General features: G+C 37.1%; 1 protein-coding gene across 1 annotated transcript in view; it reads right to left on the reverse strand.

The window, feature by feature from the left end:
* CNTN4 (contactin 4) overlaps positions 1-23,575 on the reverse strand; it is a 537,580-nt gene that overhangs the window by 350,732 nt on the left and 163,273 nt on the right. The window contains exon 3 of the mRNA XM_036739098.1: positions 22,391-22,566. Within this exon, the coding sequence (XP_036594993.1) occupies positions 22,391-22,566 (176 nt within the window). The remainder of the gene's footprint in view (positions 1-22,390; positions 22,567-23,575) is intronic.

A 23,575-nucleotide genomic window follows, 5' to 3' on the forward strand; every position in this document is an offset into this window, starting at 1 on the left:
AGATAACATCACATTCATAAAGTGATATGAAACCATTTGAAATTCACGTGACTTCTTTGTCCTAAAAACCAAAAAAAACCCAAAAAAAACAAAACCTTTGCTTGGCGTGTCTGGCTGAGTTTGCAGACATATACCCCCAGCATAACACACAGTGGGTAGATCTCAGGTCATATAGGAAATCAAAGGCTACCATGGGATTCCAAGCTTGGTTTTATCCATTTCTTAAGTCCAGCTCTCAGTGTTTCTCAAACTGGTTTTCTTAGTATTGTATTTCAGTATCCCGTTATCATCACCACTATTAACTAGAAAGAAAACTAAACCGAATACAAATGAAAAGCTCATTCAAGGAAGTGAGTTTCACAAAGGCTACCTTTCCCAGATGAGCGAACTGGGTTCCGATTAGTGGAAGTAAACAAGAGGCCCATTTTCAAAAATCAATCATAACATGCTAGCTCAATATGACGACAATGAGTCACTGTCACTTTTATGCCTCAATATCTACCCGATAAAGTGATTACGCTTATGCAGCTACTTGATGACAAAAGAAATCAAACCACTGGGATATTGTTTTCCCTTTTAGGATCAATATTAATTATGGAAGCAAAATGCACTATTTTTGTCTCTAGATTTATTCTGCACATGTGTTTGTCTATAGAATAAATGAAACTAAAGGAAGACACCTCTCTGCCAGTGTCCCCTTTGGGACTTGGTAGTATGGTGTTCATAACGTAGTTTATCGCTACTATTGCGATGAGAGGTCAGCTGTAGCCTAGACTCTTTGCTTGTCTTTTAAATTAGGCTAGTGAACATTAGGCAGGCTTAAGGTAGACAAGCATCAAATCTGGTCATTCTCTCTTAGCAGAAAAATAAAATTTATTTAGCAAGTCAATTGAGGAGATTTGTTTCCTAGAAACCCTCTGGGTCAAGAGAGACCTTTAGCATTTACCTAGTCCTTTCTCATCATCTCACTGCTCATTCCCATAGGGGAGAATCTTTTCTACTTTGAAAAATCTCTTTTAATCTATTCTAGTAAAAATTTTTGTAGGCATGGAGTCAATGTCTTAATGGGAAAGATGGAACTGCCTTATATTTTATTTCTGTTAAATGTTATTTTATACTAATCTTATGTTTGAATCTTAAAAATTATGTATTTTGGAGAAGGTGTGAAAGATGACTACACATAAAGGAATAATGTCCATTTTGTAGCAAAACACCTAAAATATGTATGCATTTAATAGATATCATTTGAGGCTTTTAGCAATGTGGAGGAATTAAAATGCTTAACATCAGTCTTGTTGTCCAATAAGAATTGCAAACATTCTTGTGTGGCAAGTAAGTTATAGACCTGTTTTCAACTCTATTTCTATGAGCGATTTCTATTTCTGTAAGGGATATGACAAGCATTGATGCTTCAATTTCATAACAAAACCAGTCCGTACATGTCAACACACACAGCACAACATAACTGCCTTTCCTAATTAAATAATAGAAATTGCCCCTTTTTTTACTTTTGCTAGTTAAATTAGAAAGTCAGAATTTAAAAAAAGATTTCAGTAGAAAACACTGACTCAAATACAAAAATAAATTAGGGATAAAGGTAAAGTCTTACACTTTTGTTTGAAAAATCAGCTTAAGAAATATGATAGGGGAGGGATAGTTAAACATCAATTCATCAGAAAACAACAACAACTTTTTTGTGGAGGTCCAAGCTTAGCATGTATCAAGGTCAGCAGTGAGCAGTATCAGCCGTGTGAGCTTGGGCTGCATAAAGAGAGACAGTGTCCGAGAAGAAGTTGGTAGATCTTTTGCATTCCACCCTGATCAGCCCACATACACAGAATTGTGCTTTGTTTTTGAAGCAAAGACATTAACAGTCAAGAGGAAGGCAAGCAAGATGGTATAAATTCTTGAATTCATGACTTACAAGGAACGATTAAGGTACATGATTATGTCAAACCTAAAGGAGAAAAGCCTTGGGGTGGGCGGGGGAAGCTGACTTCAAATATCTGGCGTAAAGGACTGGCATGGAGAAGCATTAAGCTTGTTCTGTGTTTGGCTGGAGAGGGAAGAACCAGGAGAAGTGGGTGGAAGTAAGTGGGTAGAGAACAAAATTTAGCATTAACATAACATAACAAATATACTAATTTCCAAACACAAAGTGGAATGAGAAGACTGGACCTTGGTCTGAATCTTGGGTTTGTTGCTTCTTACCTATGTGCCCTTGGGTAAGTCCCAACTTCCCTGGGCCTCTCTTTCCTCATTTCTTAAATGATGGAATTTGTCTAAATTTGTTCAATGTTGGACTAAGACCTTTCCAGTTTTCAATTGTGATATAGTCAGTGAACAAGACTTTTAAGTGCCTACTATGTGCCAAGAATTTTGCTAAGTATTGGAATACAAAGATAAAATATAAAAAATTCTTGCCTTCAAGGAGCTCCTATTTTATTAGATTATAGTAGAAAGCACATTGGATTTGAAGTCAGAAGACCTAAATTTAAATTCAGACTTTGCTGTTTACTTCAAGTGTAACTTGGGGCAAAGTAACTAACATCTCTTGTCCTTACTTTCCAATCTGTCAAATAAGGGGGTTAGAAGAGATGGTCTATGAAATCCCTTGCAGCTTACTCCTACCTTTGTTGAGTCGAATTTCCTTCTCTGTCTCCTAAACTCTTCCCACACTTTCTCCAGGCTATTTATCCCAAACCCCCATCTCCATGACTACCCATCCTCTTACATTTGAATTTAATCTTTTCTTTTGTCTTCTCATGGCTACCCAACTGATGGTATCACTTCTGCAAAACTTGCTTTTTCACCTTTCACTAACAACCACTCCATCCCAACAAGTTTTCTTGTCAAAGATACCTTTTACAGGTACATAGAAAATATATACATTTTAGTACTCACAATCACAACATGCCTGGTGATTTAAACTGTGTTGTTCAGTCATTTTCAGTCATATCTCTTAATGACCCCAGTTGGAGTTTTCTTGGCAAAGACACTGGAGTGATTCGTCGTTTCTTTTTTTAGGTTATTATACAGATGAGGCAAACAGGGTTAAGTGACTTGCTCAGGAACACATAGCTAATAAGTGCTTGAAGCTAGATTTGAACTCAGGGAAGATGAATCTTCCTGACTCCAGACCCAGCAATCTATCCGCTGTGCCATTTGGCTGTCTATACAGCGATTTAAATACAATTTTTCAACTCTAATTATTTGAATATCTAGGTGAAATGATCAACATGGGAAACTGAAATTGTTCTGAATTTGGTGTCAGAGGACCTAGTTCAAATCCCAGATGTGCCTCTTATCACCAAATAACTTTTGATACTACCTCTCTTCTCTTAAATGAAATGATTAGACTAGATGGCTTGTAAGGCCCCACAGCTCTGTATCTATGATTCTATGATCAATAGGCTTCACTTAGTATAATTGTTCAGTCAATCAACAAGCACTTATTAAGCCCCTACTACATAGCAGGCCCTGTGCTAGATGCAGGAGCTAAAAAGACATAATGAATTAGAACTATCTTTGGACATGTGCTGAGTAGCAACTTCAAACAGAACAAAAACAAAGCATAAAAATCCTCTAGGAAACACATTTAGACAGTCAGCAAACATTTCCTAAGGGCATATAATGTGCCAGGCACTGTGCTTATATTGGGGATATGAAAAGAAAAAAAATGGCAAAAAGACAGTCCCTGCTCTCAAGGATTTCATATTCTAATGGGCAGAGATGACAAAAGACAGGAATAGCTGGTGTTGGAGGGACTGCTGGGAAGATAGGCATACTAATAAACTTTTGGTGGAACTGTTAATTAGAAAGCAGTTTAAACTTAGCATTTTTTTTAAAAGTGTTTATTATTGTCCATTTTTTTAGGACCCAAAGATCACACCCACTGCTAGGCATATACACCCAGCTGCTTAAAAACAGAAGTTATACACACACACACACACACGTATATATATGAATATATATATACACATATATACATCTACACACGTATATGTATATGTATATGTATGTATATACATATGTATGTGTATATATAGAGATAGATATAGATATACACATATTTGTTACAGCATTTTTTTGTGATAACATAGATGTGGAAACAATATCTACTAATACTGTCTGGGTTTCTTTTCAGTGGAAGGAATGATCACATCATTAAACATTCATGAGTAACCTTTCCCACAGGTTTCTAGGGGAGTGATGAATGAAAGGCAGGAAATTTCCAATTCTCTGATTTGCCTCAGTTGCCTCTGTGGGGCTTTAGAGGAACTAAGTCCAGCATATACTTGCTGCTACTCTACCTGACTTTCCTCCACAGGGATGGCCTGAGGCGAAACTGTGAAATCTGTCCTCTATCTCTCTGTATCTCTTCTCCCTTTCACACAAACTCCTTAGCTGGAAAAACTGCAGGGCTAAGCAATTCGTCTTCCCACAAAGCTTCCAAAAGTGAAAATCTGCCACTTACAGTGGCTTAGCTTCCTTTCAACAAGCAATAGGGGGAGCAGTTATGGATGAATCATAGCATAAGAAAGATCCCAAAGCAAGTGTTCTTCTCTGCCTGCCTCCCCCTCCAACTCCCCTTTCTTTTGGGCAAACTGGTAGCTGAAAGCACAGGGTTTAGAATGAATTCTACAAAGCCAGATAAATGGAATCCTTTCCAGCACATGAGTATTCTCAATCGAAAAGATGACTGTATATCAAGAAAGGAACAATTTTGAAATGTTAATGAAGTACAACGGTCCAAGTATTTAGGGGCATAGGGATGCTTTCATCATAATTAGTTGGTAACCTAAATAACACATTTCATGGATAAATCCCTGACCCTCTATGACTTATACAGAGGGTTTAGTACTGCTACAGAATTTAATCTTCAGATCAGTGAAAATAATTGAACCCTGGGAACAAAAAAATAAAACAACTCTGAGTGAGTGAATGAATGAATGAATGAAAAAGTATTTATTAAATCCTTATTTGTAAGGTTGATGTGAAGATCAAATGAATTTAACATTCATGCATGAAGTGTTTTGCAAACCTTAAAGTCCAATACAGATGTTAGCTATGATGATGACGATGATACTCCTGGATTTTAAAATGACCTCTGAACTGTAAAGCATGCTTTAGTTTTTAAAAAGGATTGATATATTGTAGCTAGGAACTAAAAGGCTAGTTTGTTCAGTACAAGAAATATGTGTTAGGGAAGGGGAGAAAAATGGATTGTTCCAATCAGACCCCACGCAGGGAAAGGTAGTGATTGGTAAGACAACGAAGGCCAGCCTTCTATAACAAAAGGGCTTTCAGCAGCTAAAAATGTCATAACATGTAATGGTAACAATGCTTGAGAGACCCACAGCTGAATTGCGAGAGCTATAGGTAGGTCAGAAACTGTAAGTGTGATAATAGCAAGTTTCTAGGGCTTAAAAGCATCAGACAAAGGGGTCAAATCCAGGGTAAATGACCCTGTAAAAGAGGAAGTCCAGAGAGAATGACTGAGGGCAAACAAGCTTATCTGAGTCACTTCAAACTGCTACTCTGAGGAGTAAGAGCCATTATTCAGGATTCGAAGAAAGGCCTGCAGAGAGTTATCTGTACTGAAAAGGAAGAGAAATGCTGAGAGGGGGAGCACGGTTATTAAGGAGGTGACAATCAGTATCAGAGAGGGAAGTGAGAGAGGTGGGCAAGAGCAAGATGTGTAGAAGAGACACAAGTGGTTAGGATAGGTACTAGGAGAAGGTAAAGAGATCAAGAGGACAAATGGAAGAGGGCCTTGGATAGATAGGGAGAATGGGATATGGTATGATGGCCTAGGAAAAATGTGGGGTGAATCTAAGTGCAGAGAGGGAAGTGATTGCACAAAAAAGGGGGCGAGAGGAATGGACCACCACATTTCATAGGCTTGACAGGATTATCAATTTTAAGCTGGAAGGGCTCTTGGATATTATCTATTCTAATCCTCTCATTTGACAGATTTGGAAAGTGGGGATCAGAGGCATTCAGTGATTTGTTCAAAATCACACTGGTAATATATAGCAGAACCTGAATTGAAATCTAGGCCCTCTAACTCCTAGGAAAGGGGGGAAGGATGCTAGGTTTGGGTTTCAAACTTCTCTTCCCTATGAATGTGCCTCAAATTTTGTTTATACACTACTTAGATCACAGGAACATAGGTACAGTGATAGAAGGACCTTAGAGATGATCTATTCCAACCCCCTTATCTTACATATGAGGAAACTGAGATCCAGGGAAGTAAGTAACAGAACTGTGATTCAAATTCAGGTCTGGTGAAATCTACTTCAGCTCTCTAAGTTGATTTCTTTGAATCACATGAAGTTAGAAAGTGTTATCTAGATTTTAATTGTATCTTGTTTGTTAATAATTGATTTGGGTGTTCTCCTTTTTCTCTTTGCACACTATAAGAAGTAAAAAGTCCTAAAAACAGAAGGAAAGAAGCTTAGGTAAACTGTAGCCCAAGTAGTTAGTTGCCCCTTGGATTACTCTACTGAATACATTTCAAAATGCAATAAATTCACCAAAGAGAAAATGATTGTAATCTCAAGTGTAATAAAAATAGCACCTTACCTTCCTATACTCAAATTCTCAAATGGATCTGTGACCTCTTAAATATGGAGGTTCCCTTCAGTGATAGAGATCATAACACAGACACATCCAACCATACTGTGCAATTCTTAACCAAGTGAAGTACTGCTCTAGATTCACCACCCAGTATGCTGGGGTTTTCTTCACCTTCTTCTGATATGGACATTGGCAGAAAACAAGCCCAGCTTTGGGGCTGCATTTTTTCTCACCATATAATTAATCCATCTCATCTTCTTTATCGATTAAATATTTCTTTGAAAACATCTTTTACACCAATTCTTCATAGCTTCTTATGCATTATATGTTGCAGATGACTCACAACTACCATGTGCTCCCTTAGTGATATTTATTTCTAATCCTTTGGAGACTGCAGCATTCTACAGCCTTCAGTCATACAATTTGACTGATAGAATTTTTTTAAGATAAGCTTTTGTTTCTGGGAGATGTCTAAGGGCATTAAAAAACATTGCATTTTCTCCTGAAGGCAATTCAGCCTACATGTCTTCCCTAATTAATTATTGGTGCAGTTCAACGTCCATTTCCAGAGTCCATCTGAAATATCTATACTGATGGCTGAATGCTACAGATCTTTACCATCACATAATTGACCAGGCACTGGGTAAAGTGCTGAAGATGTAAAGAGAAGCAAGACAGTCCCTGTTTTCAAGGAAATCACATTCTAATGGGGGAGATGACATGTAAACAATTAGATACAAATAACACACACACAGAATTAATTGTAAAAAACCAACAGAGGGAAAGCACTGGCATTAAGAAGGATCAGAAAAAAGCTTATTGTAAAAGGTAGGGTTTTAGCTCAGACTTGAAGGGAGCCAGGGAAGGCAGGAGATAGAGATGAGGGAGAGAATTCCAGGCCCAGGGGAGAGACAGTGAAAATGCTTGGAGTTTGAAAATAGAGTTAGGTTATGAAGGCCTTTGAACTCTAAACAGAGGATTTTACATGTGGTTCTGGAAGTAACTGGGAGCCATGATGGTTTGTTGAATAGGGGAACAACATAGTCACATCCATCCTTTAGGAAGATCAGTTTGATAGCTGAATGGAGGAGAGACCCAAGGGACTAGAGACTTGAGGAAGAGAGACAAACCAGCAGGATATTACAAAAATCCAGATGTGAAATGATAAGGGCCTGTATTAGGGTGTTGGCAAGTGTTATGGAATTTAGGCACAAGAGTGGTAACAGGAGGATTTTACCAGGTTTCTATTGGTACTATCATGAATACTTATTTCTAAGATATGATATTCAAAGAAAGCCATCACTAAGCCAGCACTAGGCCCATGCTGAATTTCGATAGCTACTGTAACACTAAAAAACAAAACAAAGCAAAACAAATTCATTGCCTACCTAGTTGGTCAACCTTCAAATCATGAGTTTCTTTGAACATAGCTTGACTGAGTTAGTTCTCAGATGACAAATATAAGTTCCATCACCAGGCTTGTACTGAAGTGAAATCCATAAGACCTTAGGAGGATCTGTCAAGTCTTTAAATCCACTAGCAGAGGTTTCATGGATGTAAGTTTTATAATGAGGCAAAAAGACTGTAGTGGAAAATTGCCATCAATTCAATACAATTCAAATCAATGAGTTAAGTGACTACTAGATGGTGTGAACTGGGGATACAAAACCCAAAATGAATAAACCCTTGCCTCAAGGGGCTTAACACTCTGTTGGGAGAAACAACATTTATTTATGTAGATAATGAAATACAATATATTGCAAAGTAATTTCTTGCGGGTAAAGACAAAGGCACAGGCCTAATATAAAAGGACAATTTATTAAAAATGGAAACTGGGTTCACATGACATAATGGGAGGGTAAGGTAGAGAGGGACAGGGACACAAATTGTCATCAGTGGCAGAAATTGCTCAGGAAATTATAGCTTTTTAAACTCATCCAGCTTGGATCTGAGTTCTTTCAGTCATTCATATGTGAATAATTTACTGTTTTGTTGAAGATCATAGCCCTCCATTGATAAACACTTTTGATTTTGCAATCCAAATGTTCCTAAGTTGATTAAATTCTAATTGATCTGAATTTTCACAATTTATTTATTCAAACAGCCATCCATCAGCATTTTATTGCTCAGAAACCAAACTTTGCCTATTTAAGCAGCTTGCTTAATTAAAAATCAGTCAAGCCAATCATGCGTTTGGCTATCTATCAAAACTCCAACTGTCATCGAGATTTATTGCTTGTTTCACTCTTTGGCTAAGAAAGACAAATTAATTATTTACTTACAAAAACAATAAAATAAATATTTGAAAGTTATGGAGATAGGAACAATCATCAGTCTTCCAAAATAACCCTATTTCCAAAAATCCCAAGAGGATTATAGTATGATATTTATAAATTGAAATATTCATCCATAATCATCCCCATGACCATTACGATGATAATTATTTGGTATTTGTATTTGCTATGGATTTATAAAAGACAACATCTTTTTTCATGTTCTTAGTCTGGTGAAGATTATCTCTGATCTATGGTAAAGCAACTTCATTGGGAGCAAATACAATTCAAAATTTGATTCAATTTAATTCCCTTAAAAACACACAGATATTAAACATTTTATATGTCAAGCAAGAACTGTGTTAAGTGCCGGCAGTGTAAAGAAAAAATAAAAGATTGTTTGCCTTCAAGGAGCATATATTCTATTGGGGAGGGGAGATAATTTTGGATAAGCAAATCCAAAATATATACAAAGTAACTTTTCCCCATTGGGGATGGTAATAGTGAATCAATGACTCAGGAATGATTTTGTGTATGTAATAATATTTGGGCTGAGCCTTGAATGGTGGTATAGATTCCAAAAGACAAAAGGAGATAAGGACGAGCATTATAGGCAGAAAAGAAGTCAGATCATCATGTCAAGCAAAATAGCAAATAAGCCATTCTGATGGGAATACAGAGTTGCATGAAGGGGATAATGATTTAGAAGGAGAAATTAGAACCTGATTGTGAAGAGTTTCAAATCCCATTACAGAAGTTCAAATTTTACTCTACAGGCAATAGGGAGCCACTTAGGTTTTTTGAGCAGGGGAGCAACACAGTAAGAACTATGCTTTAGGAATGCAAATTTAGTAGCTATATTGAAGAGGGAGAAAAGAGAGTTGAGTCACTGAGTCCAGTAGATGAATCAGGAAGCTAATGTTATTGTCCATATCTAAACATCATTGCTGTTCTTTATTCGACATAAGTGATTTGATGTTTTCTTCTATGGAAATAGTGGATTGCCACAGAATTTGTGGTATTTTCTATGTTTAGAAAAAATGGAGTGCCCATTCATTCTGTCACAGAGACACAGTACTTGGTGTAGACAAAGAAGAGACAGAGCAGCTTTCATTCTTCTACTTTTGAGCAAACTATTGTAGAGTATCCTTCTCCCCTTTTCATTCTATCTTTTCTTTTTTTTCTTCATCCTCTTTCTTTATATATATATATATATATATATACACACATATATATACATATATACATACATATATAGATATATATACACATATACATGTATACATATATACAGACATACATACATATATATATATATTATATATATATAAACCTGATCAGGGCATATTGTTACTAATTCCTTTTTTTTTTATTTTCAAACTTAATACCTATGAAGACAGAGCCCAAAGCTATAACTTAAATCATCAAAGAATTTGAGTATTGGGAAGGACTTTAGAGATTATCTTCTTATGTTAAGAAAACCAAAGTCCAGATGGGAAAGAAGACTTGCCTAAGGTCATAGAGATAGTGGCTGAAGTAGGACTACACCCAAGGCCTCTGCCTTTCCAGGAAGTTCTTTGCTCACAATGCTCTGTTTGCTATGCCCCATCCCACTTCACCATATCATACCATTTTATCCTATGCTATCCTATGCTATACTGTCCTATCCCATGCCATCCCATCCCATCCCATCTTATTCCATCCTATTCTATCCTATGCTATGCTATCCTAGACTATCCTATGATTTTCTATCCAATCCTATCCTACCTGATCCCATCCCATTGCATCTCATCCTACCCCATCCCATCCCATCCTATCCTATCCTATCCTATCCCATCTTATTTTATCCTATCCTATCCTTTGCTATCCCAGACTGTCTTATCCTATCCTATCCCAACTGATCCCAATCAATTGCATCCCATATTATCCTATCTCATCCCCTCCTCTTCCATTCTCATGCTATACTGTCTTACACCACAAAATACTAGACCATACCATTCTATAGTGTGCTAATCAAACCTTTAATATGGGAGAGATCTTAAGGCTTTTCATACTTCAGTTAGGTAACTTGGTTTTGTTAAATGATTTAATTATACCACAAGCAATTTAGAAGTACTTAGCTATGAATTATAATAGTTCAAAGCCTTAGGATGATGGATAGCAGAAGTCTCTGATTTGGCTGATCTGGGCTGTTGTAAAGCAGATGAACTTCTATGAAGGAGGCCCCAAGCAATATTTATGAAGCAATCACCCTGACAGACTGATATCTGGAGTTATTAGATTATTCTCTAGGAAGCTGTTCATTATGATCTATGGTAAAAGCACATCTTTCTCAGAAATGAGAGGGGAAATAAAAACAATTTGAGAGTAAGAAAACTGATAATATGTCATTAACTGCTTTGGGGAAATGCAGTTTACCTACCCACAGTTATTTATCATTAAATATCAATATTCAGAATGTTTTACAACTGAATTGCCCATAAATAGGGAATTTGCATCTTAACTTTTGAAGCAGAAACATTGTTATCAATTATTCTCATTATGGATCCTAAAACCAATTAAATTAAAATTACAACCACAAATTTATGCACAATTAAGGTATACAACATTAGGCTTTTTTTATAACCAACAATAAGATATTTCCGAGAAGAGTTCCAATGAAGAAAGTGGAGTTATATATAATCAATGTATACTCCTAGAAACTGCATCTGGGAACCATGTAGATTATCTAGTCCACTGAGATATATACTATAACATACAGGTGAGTGCAAAGCAGGTAGCTTAGTGGCTAGAGAGAAGGCCTTGATACCAGGAAGATCTGGGTTCAAGTACTGCTTCTGACATATACTAGCTGTGTAAGTTTAAATGAGTCTCAACCCCCCAGAACTCTAAATAACTCCTTAAGACTCCAAGTTATAGAAAAGAAGCTAAATGAATCTTCACTATGCTACCTCTGATGTACAATGCATACACTATTTTTCTTTTAAAAAGCCCTGAAAGGCAACTTATAAATCCTACTTTCTCCTTACAAAGGAAATAATTTTATCATCTCCCCAAATCTATTTCTTGAACATCGGTTATACAGGAAAGACTTGTCTCCTGGGAGAAAATCTGGATCCTTTTAGAAGCAAAATAAAGCCATGTTCAAATCTACTTGAGGACTAACAGCCTGTGTCAAACAAGGTAAAATGGAGAAATGAACAACTCGTCTTATGAATTCAATCAATTTAGACAAGCCACTTAGACACTCAAGACAATATATCCTCCTTTTCCACAAGAGTAGGTGTTGTAGTGTGATGTTGTACATGTGTCTTTTAATACACCTAATTTATAAGTGAAAAATTGCCATGTTGAGGTGGGGAACATAATGGCTTTCAAACAGATTTAGATTTGGCTGTTTATGTAGGTCCTTTATTTCTTTACTATAGTGAATGGAGCACTGTACTTGGGGTCAGGGAGATCTGAGTTTGAATACTGCCTCAAATAATCATTAGCTGTGTGATTTTGGTCAAGTTGCTTAGCCACTTTCAGCCTCAGTTTCTGTAAGATGCTATTATTATAATAATAGCACCAATCCTTCTGGGTTGGTATAAGGATCAAGTTTAATGATGCAAATTTAAAAATCAAAACAAACAAATCCTGCATTTATTAAATGCTCACTGTGTGCCAGGAGCTGTGCTAAGACCTTTACAAATATTTCTTTATTTGATCTTCACGAGAACTCTGAGAAAGAAGTGATATTATTATTATTTTTTAAAATAATATTTTATTTTTCTTCAATTACACATAAAAAAATTTTTAACATTTTTTTCAGTTTTGAGTTCCAAATTTTATCTTCCCCCCTTCTCTCCTCCCTGAAGTGGTAAGCAATCTAATACAGATTATACATGTGCAATCACGTAAAACATTTCCATATTAGTTGCTTTGTGCAAGAAGACAAACAAAGAAAACGAAAGCGAGCAAAAACTAGTATTACTGTTAACCTCATTTTGCAGAAGAAACTGAGGCAGACAAGTTAAGTGACTTGACCAGAATCACAAAGCTAGCAAGTGTTGGAGGCAGTATTTGAATTCAGGTCTTCCTGGCTCCTGGTCTAGGGCTTTATCCAGTGTGCCACTTACCTGCCCCTTTAAAGTATGTAAACCATTTTGTCATCCTTATCGCTCTATGCAAATTATATTAGCCATTATCATTTTATCCATGTACACTTGACCTTATCTCCTTGTCAATATCTTCCTTGTGGAAGAGTAGGGTTCCCCTCCCACTCCAATCTATCAATCATAGTTCCAAATGTGTGAACAGGATAGTTCATGCCTTTTGATCTCTTTCTGAGGTGTGCATCAAGACAGAAAGTAATATGATGACTATGGCTGAGAGGATCAGTCATACCAATTGGCCCATGTGTAAAAGGACCATAGGTGTTCTTGCTATTATTGTTTGTCTTTAATTCTTGAAGCGACCATGACATCAGGGAGGTGAGGTCATAACATGCAAGTGAGTTGGATTTAAGTGAGGGAGGGCAGTGCAAAATCACCAGCCTCACTTTCTCCCCCAGAGCCATCTGGGTCCAGTGGCAAGATACAGATCAGGATGCCTGGAGATGGCCCAGGATGCAGTAGGTGGGAAGGGGCTTGGACATTTTAAAACTAAGGTCTTTAACAGGTCTCAGTTTGACTGAGGCAAAGCTCACTCAGAGATTAAGGCTTGGTAAGAAATTAAACAGAGAATGGCCTTTTTTACCTAGTAAAAAAAATCAGTCTAGAAGGGGAAGACCCTCAGGTTTCCTGGCCAAAACAGAAACAATTGCTATTTACATTCACTCTGAGCCAATTAGGGCCCAAACAATGACCACTAAGTGGGGCTAAGACCTATTGTTGGCCAATCAGTGAGAGCCAGAGTGATATGGGTTTAAGGCATGGTCTTCAAGAAAAAAAGTCTAGCCCATAAACCCCAATATATCTTGCTAGGTTTCAGTGATCAAAATTTATATTCCTTTGGGAAGAGCATCTGCAGGTAAAGGTGTGATAAGTGAACTCAGTCCAGAGAGGTCCATCCCTAGTAGTGGAAGATTTCAGTTCTGGAGTTAAGGATTTCAAGTCAAACACTTTTGGAGGAGAAGAATATTTTATTCCTCTCTCTATCTCACCTCCCACCCATTTAGCATACATTCACAGAGAAGGGACCAGTAGGATAGTGCAGAGAGAGAACAGAATGAGGCACAAGCCAAAGACAAATATGAACAAATATAGACACAGATGATTCAAGGCATATGGCACTTGAACCATAAAAGAATGCTGGTTATATATTCAAGAGAGGAATCCAAAAACCAAGAACTGTGAGTTTATTCTTGGACTAAGTGTGTTCTCCACACATGTAGCTTTCAACTACCATATTCTAAGCTCATTCTTCCTCTAGACTCTGTATATACTTTTGGAAGATGGTGCTCTGGATTTTTAGGAGGAAATGTTTCACATTGACCTCTTTGAAATGCTAGTTGACTCTTGCTGATAGTCAGTAGGGACCACACATTATGGGGGAGATTGTGATCAATACTACTAGAAATCTTAGAAACCTCCCCTCCCCCCAGGGATATCCTAGATCTGGGAGTAAGTAATTGGTCATCCGCCCTAAGGGTATGCAAACTTTCAGTGACAAGTAGGAGTTGCAGAAAGACACCTATAAAGGGTGCTACATTTGGGGAAAAATACTGTTTATCTTTATCCAAGTTATAGAAACGCTTTGAGGGGCAGCATGGTGTAGGAGGTAGAGAGTTGGCCTTGGAGCCAAGAGGACCTTGATCTTCCATGTTGCTAGTGAGTGTCTATGATTATATAAGAAGTTCCAATCAATACCTTTGCTATTGGTGTTAGGTATAGTAAAAGAGACATTAACCTCTGAGTGAGGTGGATGAAAGAGTACGGAAGGAAGTTAGCATTTATAATTGAGGAATTATTTGGTATGTGAAATGAGAGAATAGTCAATAGGTTATGGAGCATGAGGACAAATTCAGGAGGAATGAGATGATGTCGAGCTTAGAAGAGTGACCAAGTAGAAGAGAACTTTATGAATGGCATGAGGGAGAGAGACTTAGAATATGTTTTCCCTCCAAGGAAATATCTATCAATAAAAGCACATCCTCTGTAGGGAGATGCTTTCAAAAGTCTCAAGCAAAGACTCACAGTCCTACAAATCTGTTAGCTTGATCTGGAAATTCCTTTAGGATTATAAGGTCATAGACCTAAAGCTAAGAGGCACCTTAGAAACCATTTAATCTGAACTCTTCATATGATAGCTAAGGAAACTGAGGCCTAAGAGATCAAGTGTCTTGGGCAAGATCCCATGCAATAAATTTTGAACTTAGATCTTAACGACTACCAGCTCGATGCTATTTTCATTACATCAACTCAACAATGGCAACTCACTTTTTTTTAGTATTGTAAGGGAATGGAATATTCTCTAAATAATTTTCTACATGTAAGGAAGTGGATTCTCTCTTCACCGCAGCTGTAGTCATAGATGTCTCTGAATGGAATTACAAGTCTTCAAAGAAGTGGTAAATTGTATACAGAAACATATCTTTTCAGGAGGTATGGACAACTCTGATTGAGTCAAGAAAGGGATAATGCAATTGGCTTCACAAACAAATTATCCCTGTCTCTGAGTGCTTTATGTAGTTAAGCTCTGGGTGAATTTCAGAGTTGAAGAGTTTCAAGGAATTGCAAGCTAGGACCTATCTGTGGAGGAAATTTTGTGGAAGGCAGGGGAAGGAAAAGGAAGGAATTTTTCTCTCCTTGCCTTATCCACATATGATATTCACATAGTTATGAAAGTGAGATTCTGGTCTGGTAGAAGACACTGCCTCCAGGAGAGGAAGTGGAGACAAACACTTGAGAGAGACAAGGATTCAGAGAAATGGTCAATTGAAGGAAAGAACAGATTCAAGGAAGGGCTTCTGGCAGCAGAGGACAGAGCCAGCTGTGGAGAAGATCCTGGGAACTTAGATGAACAATCTGTCCAGCAAAGATGCTGCACCAAAGTGGAGCTGAATAAGTAAAGAAACAACTCTTAGGCCCTGCAGTACCAGAAGTCATGAGCTGTCTTTGTTACATAAGAATGCTACATATTATTCACTATAATTATACTCAAATTAGAGTCTATTCTCATGGGTATTTTGAGTATTAGTTTTATCGTCACTAAGTTTTATTTTTTTAAAAAAGTTACAGCTATTTGTTACCTTTTCTTCCTGTCCTCTCTCCTTCTAAATTAAGATAGAAAAAAAGTTACCCTTATGACGAATATTCATAGAGCACAACCGAGAGAATAATTTCAACAATAATAACATTGTAAAAATGAACAACTATGAAAGACTTAAGAACCGTGACCAACATTATGTTTGTGAGAAAGTGAACTTGAGTATTATGGGGAGAATGTTTATTAGCTAGTATTCTTACTATTCTATCTCAGTAAAATGCTTTTGCTAAGAGCTAATTGTATCTACTGTCTGATTTAATGAGAAGCACACCAGTAGAGACTTTTGAATAACAGCACAGCCACACTAGGTTAACCCTAGAATCTGAGAGGCATAGTGCTTATGGGGATTTGAGCTGCAAAATTGTGAGTTTGTGTAAGGGAATTATTCCATAGGATGTGTGTGTGTGTACATGCACATGTGTGCATGCATGTGTACAATATGCATATAACTTAATCTAATTCTTCAAATAATTTAGTTTTCTTTATTTGAAACATATTGGCTTAAAATATTGATCAACAACTCCCTTGCTTCTTTAAATAATGGAATTGCATACCCACATATACCCATCCCCTACCCTCCACCCACACCCCCATCTCTCTCTCTCTCTCTCTCTCTCTCTCTCCTCTCTGCCTGTGTGCATATGCACAGTGCCATCTCAATACAGTTATATGTATTTTTGTTTTCAACATGGTTCCTTCAATGCCAGTGTGTTAACTGTTATCCCAAGCTGTTGCTGATCTTGCTATTACTATGCCTGCTTTCCTTCACCCCTTAATGTTTTCTATTTCAAAACACCTACAGGCTGGGAAAGTAGATTGTTATCAAACTTAGAAAGAATTATTATTTTAAATGAGTCAATAAGGGTGGGTCAAATAATACTCATAGCTTATAGCACTTTAAGGTTAGCAGAGTGTTTTACAAATATATCATTTTATCCTTATGACAACACTGGGAGATTGGTGCTAGTATTATGCCATTTTTGTAGCTATGGAAACTGAGGCAGATCGTGGTTAAGTGATTAGCTCAGGGTCACATGGCTAATAAGTATCTGAAGCTAGATTTGAGCTCAGGTATTCCTGACTCCAGGTCCAGTGCTCTAGCCACTGTGTCACCAGCTGTCTCTAATTAACATGCATTGATTTAGTGCATGAGCTTTGGGATAGCTCTTTCAGTTGCTCAGAAGCCTTCTTTATTTTATAAATAGGCTGCAAATCTTTCTAATTGTATAATATAGGGCAGCAGGTAAAGAAGTATGTCCCTTTTGAATGACCACAATTATTGATGGATTAAAAGAAATGCTTTGGGTGAGCTGTGATGTCTTTTCTTCACTAACAATCATGTTCATGTCAGGGTTCCCAGGCCACACCCTACTATTCAGGGACAAGGCAGAAAGATAACGTTACATCCCTATAACTTCTGGGTCTATCCTTGTACCCTCTTCCCCTCACCCCTAAGGCACTTCTCCATCTCACAGTTTAGAATATGATTAGGGCAAGATGCCAGGCTGTCTAGAAAGCCCAGTCAGACAGAGTGTGTTTTAGTGAAAAACATGCTTGATTTGATTTCACAGCACCTGGGGTTAAGTCATGGTTTTATCACTTACTATTTGAGAGATAGCCTGGTATAAGGGCTATGACACTGGACTTGTAGTAAGGCAGTCCTAGGTTCCAAAACAAATTCAGATATTTACTAGCCCAATGACATTGGTCAAGTCACTTAAGCTCTGTATGAATTAATTTTCTTGCTGGTAGAATGAGAAGAATGGACTCATTGGACTCTAAAGTCCTTTCTAGCTCTAAATCTATGATCTTACAGACCTTTGCTATCTTGAACAAGTTACTAATCTCTCTAGGCCTCAGTTTTCTAATCATTAAAATAAAAGGGCTGGATTAGAAGGGCCTTCTGGCTGTAAACCTATGATCCTATGATCCCTTAATTGTTAAGGCATCTTTAAACCAATGGCCCACAGACTTGGTAGCTTTTTGAAAATGAGAATAAGAGAGGAGATTCAAAGATGAGGTCAAGTTTTCGAACTTGGATACTTTGGAAGATGGTGGCATCAAGGGAACAAGGAAGTTTGTGCCTGGGGAAATTTAGGAAGTGGGGATGATAAGGTCTCTTTTGGATATATTGAATTTGAGATGCTAGGACATCCATCTGAAATTATGACAGGCAGAAGTTTAGGAGAGAGAACCTTTGGGGGAACACACAAAGGGGAGTGAGTGCAGCAGAAGGTGAAGTAGGAAAAGAACTGAGAGAAAGAATTAATATGGAAACCAAAGGAGAAGAGATATCCAGGAGAAGGGCCTGGTCAACCATAGCAATAGTCAACAGTTGTTGAAATGTCAGAGAGGTAGACTTAGAAATTTATTTGACTTAGCAATTAAGAGATCATTGGTAGCTTTTAAGAGAGCAGTAGACTACTGGGATCATAGGTTAAGGTACAACGGTACAAAGAATGAGTGAGCCATGAAGAAATGGAAGTGGTAGTCAAGTGTAGGCACTTCCTAGAAAATTAGCTATAAAAACTATGAACTGAAAGAGATAATAGCTTAAGCTGAGCCCATTTGTTGACAGGAGAAACTGAGTCATTATAGTCACTAGTAGGTTAGAGTACCCATTAGGATCAGAACTCTAGAGCTAGAAGGAACCTCAGAGACAGTCCAACCAATTCCTTCCTTTTATTTACAGTTAAGGAATCGAGGCCCAAGGAGTTCAAGTGACTTTCCCAAGGTCATGTGGGTAGTAAGCATCAGAGATGAGATGTGGACTCAGACATAGGGAAGGAAAAAAAAAGAAAAAAGAGAAATTGACATGTTAACTTTATTACATATTTAAAAGGAATAGCAAATAGTACATAATAGATTGGCAGTACCATGTGCAATCATTTTTTATACTATGTTATGGAAATGCCTGTTTTATTAGATAAGTTAAAAATAAAGAAAAACTTAAAAATAGAACTCTTATTGCTCTTTCATGCTTCTTCCTTGATGGGGATAGGGATAAATTAAAGATGAGAGAGAGGCAAGGAAAGATCAAAGTGGCAATTTCCCCAGGTAGATGGGAAAGAGAAGATAAAGAAGCTTCCCTTGACTCCCTCTTCACTATATGGCCATTGTCCTATCTTTTTTTTTTCATTGTAAAACTGCTTTAAAAAAGTTTCTACTTGATGGCTTTACTTAACTTGCCATTCTGTTATCCTCTTCATTTTAATTTCTATCCCCTAGATTACATGGAAATTACTCTCCAAGGTTACCAAGGCTGTCCTAATCACTAAATCCAAAGGCCTTTTTCAATCCTCTTCCTCCTTGACCTATCTATGGAACGCCAGACCCCCCCCCCCGGATAATCTCTTCTCCTTTGCTTTAAGACAATGATACTCTTCTGGACTTTTCCCCCCAACCTTTATAATTGTTTCTCTGTCTCTTTGATTGTCTCCTTGTCCTCTTCCCAACTCTTTAAAGTGGATGTTCCCTGAAGTCCTATCCTCATCTCCCTTCTCTTCCTCCTCCTCCTGGAAAATTTCACTTATTCCCACATCAACTATTACATCGATGCAAACGATTTCCAAATCTGTTCTCCAACTTGGACCTCTCTCTAGAGCGCCAGTCTCACATCTCCAACTGTCAACTAGATAGCCCCAACTTATGTCCCAACAGCTCTTCCAACTTAAGATTTTTAACATCAGCTAACCTTTTTCACCAAAATGTCTTCCTTTTTCTGAATTCACTTTTTCTTTTAGAGGAATCACAATTTACACGGTAGATTAGATTTGGAACCCTAGTGTTTTCTCAGACTCTTCTTTCTCCCCTTCCTCTCAGTTATGAAATTCTGTCAATTTTACCTTTGTAATATATCTCCTCTTCAATTATTACCACCCTATGTATGGACCCCATTAACTCCACCACAACTAATGGAATTTATCTCTATGTTCCTTCTTAACTACCCCTCCCTCCAACCATATTCAAATCGATGCCAGAATTATTTTCAATCTTCTGATCAAAATTCTTCAATAGCTCTTTATTGCCTATTGAATCAAGTTCAGACTCCTTTGTCTGGAAATCAATGTCCCCCACCATCTGGTATCACCCTACTTCTCTGATGACATCCCATATTAGTTCTCTCCACACAATTAATGATGTAGCCAAATTTGACTACCTGTTGTGCCATATAAACTGTGCATGTTTACACTTTGTCAACTTTGCTCATTCTCTTTACGATACCAGGAATGCCCTCTCCTTTTCTCCACTTATTACTTATTGAATTTCTCCCAGTCCCTTAAAGGCCAAGTCAAGTGATGCTTTCTTTAAAAGGCCTTCCCTTATCCTTTCTAAGAGCCATGACTCTTGGACTTCACCATAGGCCTTTGTTTGCTAATTTATTATTTCATGTTACTGTCATTTGAGTATATGCCATATTCCTCTATTTCGCTGTATGCTCCATGAGGGCAGGGACCAGTTGGTCTCTAAACACTACATTTCTTTCAGGGCCTAGTGAGGCCTACTCTGCACACAGCAGGCACTTAAATGTTTGTCAAACTAAAATGAGCCACAGTACTGAATGAGTGTTGGCCAATCAATCAGTGTCAGCTGGAATGGCCTGCAGCGTTCTTTACTTGGTTCTGTCTTGCTAAACATTTTTATCTGTGACTTCGATGAAGAATTGCAAGTCATGACTATCAAATTTGCAGGTGACATAATGCTGGGAGTCATAGCAAAAATACTGTATGATAGAATCAGGAGTCCCAATTATCTCCATGGGCTAGAATAAGAGACAAACAATGCTGAAGCATGGTTCACAAACCATGAACTCTGATGAGATTTAATAGAAATAAATAAAACTGGATTTAGGTAAAGATAAAATAAATTCATACAAATACAGGATTGGGAGGGGATACCTAAAATCCATATTATGTAAATCTGTATCATCTGTACATTTTAGATAATATATAAGGGAACCAACAGCATGAATGCTAAGAATGGTTATGCCATTTTAGCCTGTTTCAGTAGAACTATAAAGTCCAGTCAGAAGCACCATGGCATAATGAAAAGAGCAAAGGACCTAAAGTCAACAAGCTCTGGGTTCAAATTCTGCTTGTCTCTTTTATTAGCTATGTGACTGAAGTTAAGTTATTTAACTTTTCTGAGTCTAAGACAACTCTCTAAGAATATAAGTAATGTATTTTAACAATAAGTTATAAGGCTACAAATGGGTTATGAGCTGTATCTTTGGAGAGAGTTCCCACAGTGATGCTATCATAGGACTTAGCATATTGACTTAAAGTCCAACTTATGCACCAAGATAGCATGTTACATTGGAAAGATGGCTAAATTTGCTATCCAAAGAACTTGACAATGGTGAAGAGCTGACTTCAATTCAAGAAGTGAAAGACATTGGGGAGTTTGGATTCATATCAATGGCATGTGGGAGTTTGTAACATACCAAACTTTCAATCAGTCATGTTATCCTTCTATCAATCCCTACTCCTAAGAATATTTAGAAGCAATATCTTAGCAGCCATGTACAAATAATACAATCCTGAAATTCACACATACATACTACTCGGAAAATTCATTTCTCTGCTAATGAAAATGCATCTGAATGGCAATAATAGATTAAAGCACTGGATATTAGTTATATTTGATGTTGTAAAACCTGAAAGGCTTTTGTTAATGAGAATGTTCTACAATGTTATGGCTGTTAGACTTTGCAATTATGATACTTTTGGCATTAGTAGACTACCAATGGTGCCTGATGTTACACTAGGAAATTCCTAATCATGCAAACAGAAAACCCTTTTTTAAAATGTGGCCAAACCTTCAGTTTCCACCAGATCTGCTGAAATGAAGGCTACCCCTGTCCCACCTGCTCATAGAATCTATTATGAATTTACTATTTCAAAATATAGTTTGTGTGTGTTTGCATCTTTAAAGCCATTAACCACCATCACAGTCTAGTGATTAAAATAGTTATAAACTATTCTCAGTTACCAGGTGGCTTTCCTCACTCCCTAGCTGGATAGGAAGTGCATACAAAGCAACACGCCACCAAAATATCTCAACACTCATAAAAATAGAACTTTCTCTTCCCACTCAGATTTAACAAATTATCCTACAAATCATGATATTTTCCAAATAAAATGAGACGTCTTAGAAAATAACATTATACAACAAATTAAAAAATATTTGTGTCTTCTCTTTAAAGGAATGGTTTTTACTGTTTCTTGGCATAATGGTACAGAAATGCAATACTGTTTTTGCCACGTGATTTAATTGCTACTTACAAGCAAACTGGAGTTTTGCTTCCTTGCTCACAATTGTTCCAAATGAGTTTGTTGCTATGCACTGGTATGTTCCAGCATCTTGGGTTTTATTGGGGTTATTGATCAACAAGCTGCCTTCAACCACACTGTAGCGGAAATCCATACCAATGTCAACATCTGTTCCATTTAACTTCCACCTATGGTAGAAAAATGCCAGTAGATAAATTCTTATAATTTTAATCAATATTTCTGAATTGTCTGAAACATAGAAAATATAAATAGCACACAATACTATTTCTGATTTTTTAAACCAATTTGAAAATTCAAACTGCCTCAATCTTGGAAAGATCCTAGAATTTTCTGACCAAGCAATATATTTAAAAAAGATTCAATGCCATTTTAAACAATTATATTTGTGACTAGGTAATATGCTAGACATTTTATGATATCTTCAACATCATTTATAATTTCCATACTGCATTTTTCTGAATAATCACAATTGTAACATTTTTCAGCTTACAATAAAATATTAAGCAATTATTTAGTAATAATAGCTCACATTTATATCATCAATAAATAAGGATTTATTAAGTACTTACTATATGCCAGGAACCTAAATGCTTTAAGTTTTAGAAAGTATCTTCATTATAATAGCCCTGTAACATATATAGTTCAAGTATTATTTTCATTTTATAGATGAGGAAATGTATATTCTGAGACATTAATCCTTAAACTATTACATGTAATAGTTGGGACTTGAATCCAGCTCTTGTGACCCAATGATTCTTTCCAGACCAGGGCACCTTTCCCGAGAAAGTATATCCCTCTCTCTGTCTCTGTCTTTCTGTTTCTCTGTCTCTGTCTGTCTCTGGCTCTTTCTGAATGGATGTCTGTTTCTTTAAATTCTGTAACGACATTCTAGACTGACTGAATCAATCACATGCATATAGATAGAAGCTGTGTAGTACATTGGAATGGATTCAGAAGACACCACTTAGAGCTTCTTTGGTCCTGGGCAAGCAATTTGAGCTTTATTCTTCTCACCTGTAAATTGAGGACATTGGACTTAATGACAAGTAGGGCCTCTCTTAGTCCTACATCCATTATCCTATTATTGCTGAATATCTGATTAAATTGAAGCACTGTCCCATACTGGACAGTGGATATACTGGAAGGTATATTAAGGATCATTTAGCCCAAATTTCA

The sequence above is a fragment of the Trichosurus vulpecula genome, chromosome 9 (assembly GCF_011100635.1).
Source record: "Trichosurus vulpecula isolate mTriVul1 chromosome 9, mTriVul1.pri, whole genome shotgun sequence".
Taxonomy (NCBI): domain Eukaryota; kingdom Metazoa; phylum Chordata; class Mammalia; order Diprotodontia; family Phalangeridae; genus Trichosurus; species Trichosurus vulpecula.